We start from the raw sequence: 13,572 nt of genomic DNA on the forward strand, positions 1-13,572 counted from the left end.
TGTGAAACCAAACTCATTCACTCAATGTAGCAGATAACGGGAAAAATGGTTGTGTAACAAACTATCATTAAAATATTTACAAAGTTTACTATTTGCTACAATGGAGGAGTGCAAAGAGAGGGACAGCCAAGTGTGCAAGAAAGGACTGAGACGACACAGCACAATTTCATGAATCAATAACTTTGTTGGCACATGCTTCACATACACTGGGCTGTTCCTCTCTTTGCGCTCCTCCCTCGTAACAAATAATGAACTGTGCCCATATTTTAATGACAGCGTGTTCAACATTTTTGTTTTGTTTCTAGGATATAAATTCTGGAAAAGAGTACTGAGTTGGTCTGATGTCTTAATTATGGTCAGCATTTCATTTAGTATTACATGTTTATTAGTTTTAGACTGCAATTTATCAGTTTGCTTTTGAGCCAAACAGACTGTAATTGTGAAACATGGCTCTAGTGGAAGCGGTCGTCATGGCAGTGCCTGTGGCTGCTTGTATCCACACCTTCTTGTAATGTGGAAATGTGCTGGATACTTGACTCATTGACAAGAGTAAATGAAATGAGCAGATTTGACGTCCCTTGATTATGACCAAATCCTACTGAAGCAAGTTCCTGATTTGCCATGATTTTTCTTCAAACATTAATGTGACCAATCATGATAAATAACTAGGATATTGCTCAAAGAAGTGCTAAACCCTAATCAATGACTGACTGACTGACTGATGCATGCACTGACTGATGCATGCACTGACTGATGCACTGACTGATGCACGCACGCACGCACGCATGCATGCACGCACTCATGAAGAAGATATGTGGAGTAAAATGTCCAAATGTCTTTCCAGATGGATGTGAAGCCTTCCATTGGTCAAAGTGACCAGAGCCAGTGACAGACAGACAGGCAGATACCTACCATAAACCGGGTGCCCAATAGTGCGAACCAGATAGTCCTGAAAAGTTCCCTTTGATTGTATGTTTGCTGTGATTGGTTAGACAGTATGTCACAGCCTGGTGTTCTGTGAGAATTACATGTCTGAAACTACCATGGAGGATTGTACTGAAAGTGACCTTTACAATGCCATGAATGCAGATGACCTTGAGACTTTTCGTGACCTCTTGGCAAAGGGAGGTAATGTGGATGAGTTCTATTACAACTTCACAACCAATGATGGTGTTTCCTTGCTGCATCTGGCTTGTGAGAAGGGCAGACTTGACTGTGTCCGACTTATTGTTGATGGCAATGCCACCATGAATGTGGCAGATCGATGCGGCAGGACTCCTTTAATGTATGCGCTGGCAGCACAGAAAACTGATGTTGCTGAAATCTTGCTGAAGAAGGATCAGGACCTTGTAAACGATGAGGATGTGGATGGATACACTGCACTTGACCTTGCCGCCATTGATGGCAATACTCAAGGTATTCGGTTACTTGTACAGTATGGTGCAAATGTAAATCACTGCACGTTTGATGGCGTGACGCCAATAATGCGGTGCATCAAAGAAGGAATGATGAAGAACCCCTCGTCTGTTTTGTGGGCACTGATTGAAGGAGGTGCAGATGTTAATATCAAGGATAAGAAGTGTCGGCGGTCAGCCTTACAGGTGAGGTTATAGCATTTAAATTTCAGGGCCTAGATTTTTTAAGTTGAGCATCAATCTGTACAACTGGGATATAATGACATGGGTCAACCAAGTCAACAAGCCTGACCACCCAATCCTGTTAGTCACCTCTTCCGACAAGTATGGGTTGCTGAAGACCAATTCTAACCAGTATCTTCACTTCATAGGCTGGCTGGTAGAGAAAACTTTTTATACCACAGACAAGCTACCAGAGATTAAACACTTCCATCACAACAAATCTGTCTATATATTTCATGTTTCAGTTTCAGTATTACAGTGTTTCTTACAGTGTTAATCAAACATTGCTAGCAGTAACATATTTCAAATAAGACTCTGATAACATGCAGGAAACATTTTGATAACTGGACATGGACACTCCACATGGACACTTCTGGGTTGAGAATAATGGTCAAGGCCACTTAACACAAAAAGGGATGGACGTAAAGAATGAATGAACTCATTTTGGTACTCTTTTTACCACTGCATATAAAAGACTTCTGGTTAGTCATAAATGGAACACCATTTTTTAGAAAAAAAACTTCTGGTTAATTAGTACTAAGCGCTCAAAAGTTGCTAACAAAACCACAGACAGGTGTAACTCTGTCGCCAGAGCCCTGCAGTGACATCATAGAAGGAACGATTTTCAGTTAGTTGTATAGAAAAATGTGTAGGAAGCTCGTTATTTTGCTGATTTCTCACCATCACCAAAGACATGCCAAATTGTTGTGTTGCCGTCAATTGCTCCTTGGGGTTTGGGTGATGTCACTATGCACAGATTTCCACCGTACCCCATAGTTTGTGCTTAAATTGGTTGTGGATGCCTGTGATATATACTAAATCGGATGGTTCGCCCCCTACCACGCTTCCAGGATAGAAAATGGAGTTCAAGTTTCATCAAGTTTATACAATCAAGACTGCTTACTACACATTGCTGACAAAAAGGATTTTGGATATAACGCTTTCTTCCAAGGAAGAGAGGTTGTGGTCGAAGTGACAATATTGTCGTAAGTAATGTTATATCGACCCCTGCCTCGCTTCCTAGAGTGAAATTGTTGTGTTATAAGCAATGTCATGTAAAATCCTAATGTCCATCAGTAAAATACATATTTTACTACCAGTGAAAAGTAATTTTGGTTTTGTAAGTCGGTGAAAACAAACTTACATAGCATTTATCCTCAGACAGGGCGCCGCCATTTTTGAAAATCGTGAAGTAACGGGCTTAAGTCCATTAAAATTATTGAGATTATGATTTATTCTCATCAAGTTAGAAAATCAAACTACTTTCAACTAGTAGTTAAATATGCATTAGAATCATGAGCAAAAGTAGTTTGCATGACACAACATGTGACATAACATAAGCGAGAGCGGGGTCGAAGTGAAAATACTGCGCGATAAATTTCTTCACTTGCTAAATTTACTTGTAACGTTTGTAATGTTCACTCACCAGTATGTAGACACTTGTCGATATATGTCTTTATATCTGGTCTCATAATCCTAATTACTTTATAATCATACTTGTTTGCATTTTGAAACTAAATAAAAAGATATGATCTACGAATGTATAAGAGGAATATAATATCCAGACATTTCATAGTTTGCCTTTATGAATCATAATTCGCACGCCCTAGTTTATGTCGTCTGCATTATTACACTTCACAACAAAAACAATGATTCTTTTGAAAGCTACTACAACTCAATAAAAACAAAATGCAAATATTAAAATTAAAGTTATAGGTGCAGTGTCAGGCTATTACCTTGTTTGAGGAATGTATCCATCAATATCCACAAAAACGAGTGATATATAATTCATCTGCAGATTTCCCAAGTGATGTGTCTTATAACAGTCTAATATACGAAAACGTGATGTATCGTTTCAGGTTTTTCACATTGCTGTATTGTCTCATTGGTCACCTAAGATAGCACACCTGGCGACTAATTACATAATGTGTGTCATTCTTTTAAAGAAGTAATTTAGTTAGCCAATAATGAGCAATCAATCAATGTATTGGCGGTTAATCCTCTGAAAGAAGGGTGTTGTTTTTACATAGACACAGACACGACTGAGCGTATTCAGTATAGATTAGTAAATGTACATACATAGACACTACCTTTTGAAAAATCCCCCATTTAAATCCAGAAAAAGTAATTAATCAATCAGCGTGTTATCGGTTGATCCTTTGATCGATCAAGACACAAGAAATGCCAAATGGGGGCCTTTGTCGGGTAATCTAATTACCACTAATTATACCTGTTATAAATTCATTAACTGATCATCAAGTGAATGATAACAAATAATGTGTAGGTTTATATTACCTAACACAGATTACAACCTAGCGACACCAAGTGATTTTGACAGAATCGTCTATGAAAACAAGGGTTGTAACTTGGAAACCAGGCAAAGCAGGAGATGAAACTAAATGATAATAGATTGTGAGAACATATAGCTTTCATTTTTCACAAAAGCTGTCGCGATTTAAGGTTTGTACAAACCTGTAAATGAAATAGTTTACCCCCTGAAATGTAGATGAATTCTGCATAGACCCTCATATCTATTCCTACTATTACGTCATGGAGACGCGCTGCTCTGATTGGTTGAAATTTCATTTGTGGTTGAGAATTGTGCACTGTTGTCGAAAAGGTCGATTTAAGATAATTAAAGATCAAAATGAGCAGTTTTAATGACGGTGTTTCATTTATAGTCATGCCAATGAGTGATATATGCCTTTGCACCCTCTAGAGTATATGTGATCTTTAAGGTTTGGAGATAAGAGTCTTGGACCTAGATTTTCGACACTCCCCTAACATAAAGATGGTCATAAGTGTATATTTACATTAAGTCATGACTGTCTTAGCTCCCTCATGGGATTCAACCCCAAAGTAATTTGTTTGTTCTTTTTGTTCTGTGTAAAGGGAAGAAGTAAATGAAAGGAGTTGATCAGCCATACGATGATGTCATTAGTTCCCTCCTCAGCGTCAAAATATCACTTAATACACATGAGCAGTTGCCCTGTAAGACATCGCAGTTCACTGTGTGGAGTTACCTCCCTTGGGCCCAGCAGAAATCTGTGATAATGGTTCAGGATTCTAGTTCAGTCCAATTATGTTTCTCCCAAGTGCTGTACCTCTAAGACATGCATTACTTTTCTCTTAAATCAGCTGGCATTATTTAATATTATTGGAACAGTGTTCGAAGTTCTGTAAAACTCACTCACTCTACTTGCCAGGGATATATAGTAAGCTTACAACCAGTGTCTGGAATATATATTTTTATTCCCCTGGCATGTAATGTGGGGGGGATATAGTCGATGCCTCGTCTGTCTGTCCGTCTGTAATAATTTTGTTTCCAGAGCATAATTCGTTCAATATTTTTAGACCAAACTTGATAGATGTAATGATCTCAACCTATAGTTGTGCCTTTTGCTATTTACAGAGTTTTTTACCGTATTTCCCTCAACACGATGTGATAACTTATAATGTGTTTTGTGGGCACCTAAATGTGTGCCTGTCTGCTGATGACAATATGCGATACATATATTCAGTCATTGACCACATGAAATTTGAACTTAACAGCTATCAGGCTATACACCATAAGCAAAATACATGAATTTATGGCTAGCACACCTGGGTTCTGTGTCTGTCACATTATGTTATTACACAAACAGGTAGGTGTGATACTAGTACACATGACATGTTATTATGTCTTTGGGTTGCAAACAAACTGAATCCATTTTTCTTGCATGACTGGATTGGACAGAAACCGGTGCAAACACAGACTGTCAGTTTCAAGTTCTGCCTTGTACTTCGACGAATGACATTTTCCCACCATGCAGTAGGTTGCCATCTCAGAATTTGTTGTTTGGATCGAACACAAATGCAAAGAGCATGTATCCACAAAACCCAACATCTGTATGTGCATAACAACATCTTCTATTGTATATGATTTTGGTATTGATTCTTATTCCGTCATCACTATCACAACCGTACATCAATATATAGCGAAATGTCGCATCATATACAATAAAAAGAGTTGATATCCATAAAAACTCTTACTTTCTTATTAGTCACCATCCTTCTGAAATGCCAATCAAACAGATCATGTCACGCACAATCAGCCCTCATGGAATTGGCAAATGAACCAGCCAATGAAAAGACTACATCACACTTGGGTGCACACCCCCAGCCCTGACTGGGTTCATTTTCCCGGGTGCTTTGTTTCCAGGGAAGTAAGCCAATGTACAAAATATTGTGCTTTTGAATCGCGATTATATGCGCATAATGTTGTTTATTTGGCTTTACACAATCAAAGTCAGTAGTGTATGTTATATGTCATGAATAAGTGATAATTGTGTTTTAATTATGTTTGATTGTTGGGGTTGCATGTGACGTTTAAGAACTTTTCTTCTGTAAAATATATTCATCATATTTTATTCCCTTAAATTAAGAACTTTTGTTCTCTACCATATATTTATCATAGTTCATTCTACTAAATGAAGGGCATTCTTTTGCTGTAAACAAGAGTCATCAGAAGATGACATATCCCCCCGGCCCCCACATATTTGAAAGGACACATCATCCCGCCAGTAGCTTATTGTGTTTTTAGACCAAGTCTGAATTGTTCCCATGGAATTCATGAAAAATATAAATGCTGTATATCTGTAATCAGAAAAAGTCACCATTTCAAGATCTGTCTCGTATATCTGACGGTCTTTTGAAAGATATGAAATGGTTTTCGAGTTGTGCTCCAGAAATGAAGTCAGCAACCTGTTCATGGAACCGAGAAAATAATAAATCATAAAAACCTTAAATAGCCACACATATCTACCAAGTTTTACTGACAGATATTAAGAAGTTTTTGAGTTCTGCTCTGGAAACGGAACACACCTCTCACTTTTGAGAGTAAGTCAAACACGTTTCCATGGAAACTGAGAAAATGATAAATCGCTAAAACCTGGAAATAGCAAATGGCACCAGTTAAGGTTCCAATTGATCTACCAAGTTTTGCTGGAAAATATTGAACGTTTTTTGAGTTCTGCTCCGGAAACGAGCACAAAAACCTGTAAATAGCAAATGGCACCAGTCTGGGGTCTGCCACACATATCTAGTAACTTTTGCAGTAAAATATTGAACGGTTCTTGAGTTCTTCTCCAGAAACAAAGCTCGCCCCACCATTAGACTAACACCAAAATGTTCCATAGGAAAACAAAAAAAAGGTTCTGGGAATACAGCCTTACTCGGGACTGATAAAATCTCGTATTTCTCGAGACACGATGTGATAACGCATTTATCTAGCTGAACGTTTTCACTAAATCAAAACAACACGCATCAAATCGACTTGCTGCCATGTTGACACCAGCTAATTGTTTGACCTCAGTGTACCGCACGTTACTAAAGGCTTGTAGATGCACGCTTTTCTCACTTCACATCGACACCGAGGCGTAGTGGGGTGATATGGCTGTCGCAGTGGGAGTATACGACTTTTATTCTCCCACTGGCAGATCATGATGGATGTACGTGGTATTTTATCAGAGTCACGTGGACCAATCAAAACTCGACATTCTTACATGAGGCTAGATAATTTGTTTACCACAATCAACATGTTTTTTCTATATCTCCGTAGACATGGATTAAAACATTTCAGTTTTCAAGCTGAGCAATTTTTAACAATGAATTAGTATTTCTCATGGTACACTTTCCTGAAAACTTGGTTTGCAAATTCGCATGTATGGGACCAGTGTATCTTTATTAATGCTGACCTAAGATGCTTGTAATCACAAGAAACATCTCTTGTTCTCCAACTTTGACCATGGTGATAATCCTTTTTACCAGCCGTCTTTTAACAAACGGCGCTATGGGCACAGAGCAGCACAGCTGTTGAAACTACTATTTCCATCAGCACAGGAGAAAAATTAATGATTCATTTGAGCTCTGATTTCGCAGAGTTGTATTTGATCACTTTATTTTTCAACTTTATATGTTTTGCGTTGCATGTGACCTTTAATTTAGTGGAATGAAATATAATAAATTGGAGTGGAGATTCTTTTTTCAGTGGTACTCTTGACATTACATTACATTACATTACATTACATTACATTACATTACATTATAGACTTGCTTGGGGTGTATTTGTAGTGTTTGTTTTAGTGTGTTATACAGACAAATGTAATTGCATTGGAGCAGTCAAATGACAGTATAATGTTACTCCCTTCAGATGGCAACAATAAAGAAGGATGTCTCTGCTGTTGAGGTTCTGCTGGCAGCTGGCGCCGACATGTACTCCTTGGACTGTGGTGCCAAAACGCCTCTGACCAACATGATGCTACAGCATGTACGCATGAGGAATGGCGCCATATTCGTCCACGAGGATGTCTGGATGATTATGGTGCTGATGGTGCATGCTGGGATAGATTACAGCTACAGCGTATGTGAGGATGCTGATCCAATGCTGACAGCGGCGCTTCTGAAGGCGGAATGTCTGATCCGATTCTTCCTGGACAATGGTGCCAACCCTGATAAACAAAGTTAGTTCCAATGATTTAGTTGTAAGTGTACATTTATGTATTCAGAACTACATATGAACATGCATTTCTACACATCCATGTACAATTACATGTTAATTCACAGTGGTATGTATAGTTGGTTTTGAGTAGCCTACTTCAAATGTGTTTTGTTTTCATTTTTTAATTATAAACCTTAGTTGTTATAAACCACAATTCCTTCACTATTTATATATATGAATTCAATATCTGTGAAATGTGTGATCAGTGAACCTACAGGCCAAGTGATTGTTATCATGTATTCATTGAAAACATCTCAGAAACTAACTGACAGTGAATCACACTGCACACACCTGCAGGAAACATCTTTAAGTGGTACAGATCTGATTTTCATCATCAAGTCCAAAGTAGCCTTATGAAAAGTTAATCAAGACCTTTTTAGCCTTTTGCTTTCAAAATGTGATGTAAATTCGTAAACATCAGATGGTAATAACCCAAGGGGCCATCTTTGTTATGATTTTGACATCTGACTATATACTACGTTGGTTTTTATCATGGTCCAGATAGCATCTGTCTGCAATTTATGAAATACAGATGTCCATTTTAAGAAAAAGACTTTGCTAGAAGAAACTGTACTTTTATGGATAGCCTACGACAGATTCTTGTGAAATACTTACTGTTTCAGCTGTCCTTGGTGTCACACCTCTGCTGAAGGCAACAAGCAAGAATGACCTTCCATCAGTGAGAACCCTGATAGAGTGGAACTGCAAGCTGGATTTACAAGGACAGTTCTACTGGAGGAGAGATGACTTTGAGTACACTGTAGACCCCTTTGAACTTGCTATAATGCTTGGTTACCTGAACATTGCTCGGCTGTTGGTTGAAGCGGGATATCAGCACTACCAGAAGCCCTATGTTTTTGACAAGGCTCCTCTGCCACGGTCATTGCAGGAGAACCCAGACATGTTAGAATGGCTGAAGGAAAAATGTTCCATTCCTGAGAATTTAACCACTCTGGCCGTATACACACTGAGGCGTTATATTGGGCGTGACATTGTGTCAAAGGTGAGGAATTTACCCTTGCCCCCCAAAATGAGGAGGATGTTGGTCCTGAAAGATCTTCTTGGACTGGATGTAGAATATTGATGGAATAAATAAACACTGTCCTCGATGCTGCACCTAAATTCAGGAGGATGTTGGTTCTGAAGGATCTTTTAGGACAGGATATAGAATATTGATGGAATAAAGAAATACTGTCTTTGACCCTGAGCCTAAGCTCAGGAGGATGTTGGTTGTGAAAGGTCTTCTTAGACTGGATGTAGAATATTGATAGAAAAAGCAAACACTGTCCTTGATAAGGCACCTAAACTGAGGAGGATGTTGGTTCTGAAGGATTTCCTTAGATAGGATGTAAAATATTGATGGAATAAACAAATATTGTTCTCAATCCAGCACCTAAACTGAGGAGGATGTTGGTTCTGAAGGATTTCCTTAGATAGGATGTGGAATATTGATGGAATAAACAAATATTGTTCTCAATCCAGCACCTAAACTGAGGAGGATGTTGGTTCTGAAGGATTTCCTTAGATAGGATGTGGAATATTGATGGAATAAACAAATATTATTCTTAATCCAGCACCTAAACTGAGGAGGATGTTGGTTCTGAAGGATTTCCTTAGATAGGATGCAAAATATTGATGGAATAAACAAATATTGTTCTCAATCCAGCACCTAAACTGAGGAGGATGTTGGTTCTGAAGGATTTCCTTAGATAGGATGTGGAATATTGATGGAATAAACAAATATTATTCTTAATCCAGCACCTAAACTGAGGAGGATGTTGGTTCTGAAGGATTTCCTTAGATAGGATGCAAAATATTGATGGAATAAACAAATATTGTTCTCAATCCAGCACCTAAACTGAGGAAGATGTTGGTTCTGAAGGATTTCCTTAGATAGGATGTGGAATATTGATGGAATAAACAAATATTGTTCTCAATCCAGCACCTAAACTGAGGAGGATGTTGGTTCTGAAGGATTTCCTTAGATAGGATGTAAAATATTGATGGAATAAACAAATATTGTTCTCAATCCAGCACCTAAACTGAGGAGGATGTTGGTTCTGAAGGATTTCCTTAGATAGGATGTAAAATATTGATGGAATAAACAAATATTGTTCTCAATCCAGCACCTAAACTGAGGAGGATGTTGGTTCTGAAGGATTTCCTTAGATAGGATGTGGAATATTGATGGAATAAACAAATATTATTCTTAATCCAGCACCTAAACTGAGGAGGATGTTGGTTCTGAAGGATTTCCTTAGATAGGATGCAAAATATTGATGGAATAAACAAATATTGTTCTCAATCCAGCACCTAAACTGAGGAGGATGTTGGTTCTGAAGGATTTCCTTAGATAGGATGTGGAATATTGATGGAATAAACAAATATTATTCTTAATCCAGCACCTAAACTGAGGAGGATGTTGGTTCTGAAGGATTTCCTTAGATAGGATGCAAAATATTGATGGAATAAACAAATATTGTTCTCAATCCAGCACCTAAACTGAGGAAGATGTTGGTTCTGAAGGATTTCCTTAGATAGGATGTGGAATATTGATGGAATAAACAAATATTGTTCTCAATCCAGCACCTAAACTGAGGAGGATGTTGGTTCTGAAGGATTTCCTTAGATAGGATGCAAAATATTGATGGAATAAACAAATATTGTTCCCAACCCTGCCTCCAAACTGAGGAGGATGTTTGTTCTGAAGGATGTTCTTGGACTGGATATAGAATAAATAACTATTGTCCTCGACCCTGCCTCTAAACTCAGGAGGATGTTGGTTCTGAAGAATGTTCTTGGACTAGATGTAGAATATTGATGGAATGAAGAAATACTGTCCCCTACCCTGCCTCCAAACTGAGCAGGATGTTGCTCTGTAGGATGTTCTTGGACTGGATGTAGAATATTGATGGAATAAACAACTATTGTCCTCGACCCTGCCTCTAAACTCAGGAAAACGTTGGTTTGGACGTATGTTCTTGGACTGGATGTGGAATATTGATGGAACAGACAAATACTGTTGTCCTCGACCCTGCACCTAAAATGAGGAGGATGTCGGTTCTGAAGGATGTTCATGGACTTGATGTAGTACTCAGAGTATTAGAAGGATATGGTTTTTTTTGTTGCAGAATAATCACTTCATCTTAAAAGTTCATCTTTAATTATTAGTTCATTCTGTTCATCTTTAAGCAAATATTTACACCCCATCCCGTTTAACATTCCCCCTAAATAACTTTACCCATTTACTAACTGACCAAGTAGACTTTCAGGGATATGAAATTAATTCCCCAAACCAACCACCAACCCCAAGAATGTTTATATTCAGTGGGTATTATCACCCACTAACGATAACAAATGCTTCTTCTAATTTATTTATTTTAATTGAAATTTGGAGCCCAACAATAATATTTGACCAACTCATTTCACATCAGGACAGCCAGAGGAGAAGAGGATATAACAGTCATCATGTGTAGCGGTCCAGCTTTCATCCCTGAAGCAGAATTCTTAGGCCATTGAATGTTTCTAGTGGAACCTTGATATACAGAGCAGTTAAGTGGTGCAGCGTGGCTTTGGATAATTTGTAACTTTCATGTATTCATATATACATGTTCCTTTCCATGAGAGTTGGACTTTCAATGAAAAAAATGCAAGTTGTCTTTGTTTCTGGAGGAAACTCGCGAACGTTTGAATGCAATTTGACTGATTTGCAGATCAGTCCAGTGGTGATGTGGTAGCTTTTGATGATTTGTGCATTTTATCTATGTATTTATTTATTTCAATCTTTTCCTTGAAGACAAGGTGCACTGGAGGTTGAAACGAAGGTTGAATTGAATTGAGAAGGAGAATTCCCAAACCTCCAATGTTTCATGATAAATCTTGCCATAGAGATGATTTTAGTAAAGAAGTGGTATTTATTTATTTATTTATTTATTTATTTATTTATTTATTTATTTATTTATTTATTTATTTTTCTTTCCTTCTTTCTTTCTTCATTTGCTATAAGTTTGACTTTTCTGAAAATAACTATATTTACAGTGCATTATGATGATATGAAATATATATGTACCTATTTTTCATGACAAGTTGGACTTTACTGAAAATGAGTGTAGAAGTTGTTTTTGGAGCATGAAAACTCTAGTAGATGAATATATCAGGATGGAACTGCACAGGTCAGTTTAATGATGAACAGGTTGTGATATTGAAAAGTAGTGAATACATGAATATCTTTTCTCCACTGAAACTTAATGGCAAGGAACACAAATAGGGGTACAAGTAACCAAAGTCTGTTTCCATATAGTGCCAGGCAGGGACGGTGTGTTATCTCTGGATGATTTGTGTTATTTTTGTTAAAGTTATGCCTCAAAATTTAACATGTTTTACAAAGTATCCCAGGACAATCATTGTCCCAAATTAGAAACGCTATTAAACATTAATCTCATATCAGTGCTCAGAAATCTTTTGACAAGTCAATTTGATAGCTCCATTTGCTGTGTCTGTCTTTGTATAAACAATTGTTTGGGGATATAAACAATCTATAAGGATGAGTGGCAGTACGTTATTGGGACTTAAGCAATCTGTAAGGATGAGCACCAATACATTATAGGGATATAAACAATTTATAAGGATGAGTGCCAATTTGTTCTTAGGGTATAAACAATCAGTAATGAAGAGTGCCAGTTCGTTATTGGGATATAAACAATCACAAAGGATGAGTGCCAATATGTTATTAGGATGTAAACAATCTATAAGGATGCGTGCCAGTATGTTATTGGGATATAAGACAGTCTATAAGAATGAACACCAGTATGTTTTTGGGATATAACTCATCTATAAGGATGAATGGCAGTACATTATTGGGATATAAACAATCTACAAGGATGAGTGCCAGTACACTATTTGGGGTATAAACAACCAATAAGGATGAGCACCAGTATGTTATAGTGATATGAACAATGTATAGGGATTAGCACCTGTACATTATTTGGATATAAACAATCAATAAGGATGAGAACCAGTACGTTATAATGATATGAACAATCTATAGGGATTAGCACCAGTACATTATTTGGATATAAACAATCAATAAGGATGAGAACCTGTACATTATAGTGATATGAACAATCTATAGGGATTAACACCAGTACATTATTTGGATATAAACAGTCAATAATGATGAGAACCAGTACGTTATAGTGATATGAACAATCTATAGGGTTTAACACCAGTACATTATTTGGATATAAACAGTCAATAAGGATGAGCGCCAGTATGTTATTGGTTATTTATTTTATAAAACTTCAGCTTATGTGTAAGCATTAGTGTATGTTGAGAGGAGCTGGCAAAGTCAGTGGGTATACCTACTCTAGCAAGTCTAAACTTTTCATATGAAGTATC

The 13,572-nt window shown here is 37.4% G+C and overlaps 1 protein-coding gene across 1 annotated transcript; it reads left to right on the top strand.

Moving 5' to 3' along the window:
* The first annotated feature begins 1,028 nt into the window (after positions 1–1,028).
* Positions 1,029–9,259, top strand: LOC137281152 (ankyrin homolog). The gene is made up of 3 exons (XM_067812278.1): positions 1,029–1,601; positions 7,828–8,137; positions 8,799–9,259. The coding sequence occupies exons 1-3, from the start codon at positions 1,029–1,031 to the stop codon at positions 9,257–9,259; spliced, it is 1,344 nt and encodes a 447-aa protein (XP_067668379.1).
* Positions 9,260–13,572: the final 4,313 nt, after the last annotated feature.

Source organism: Haliotis asinina, chromosome 4, assembly GCF_037392515.1.
Source record: "Haliotis asinina isolate JCU_RB_2024 chromosome 4, JCU_Hal_asi_v2, whole genome shotgun sequence".
Classification (NCBI taxonomy): domain Eukaryota; kingdom Metazoa; phylum Mollusca; class Gastropoda; order Lepetellida; family Haliotidae; genus Haliotis; species Haliotis asinina.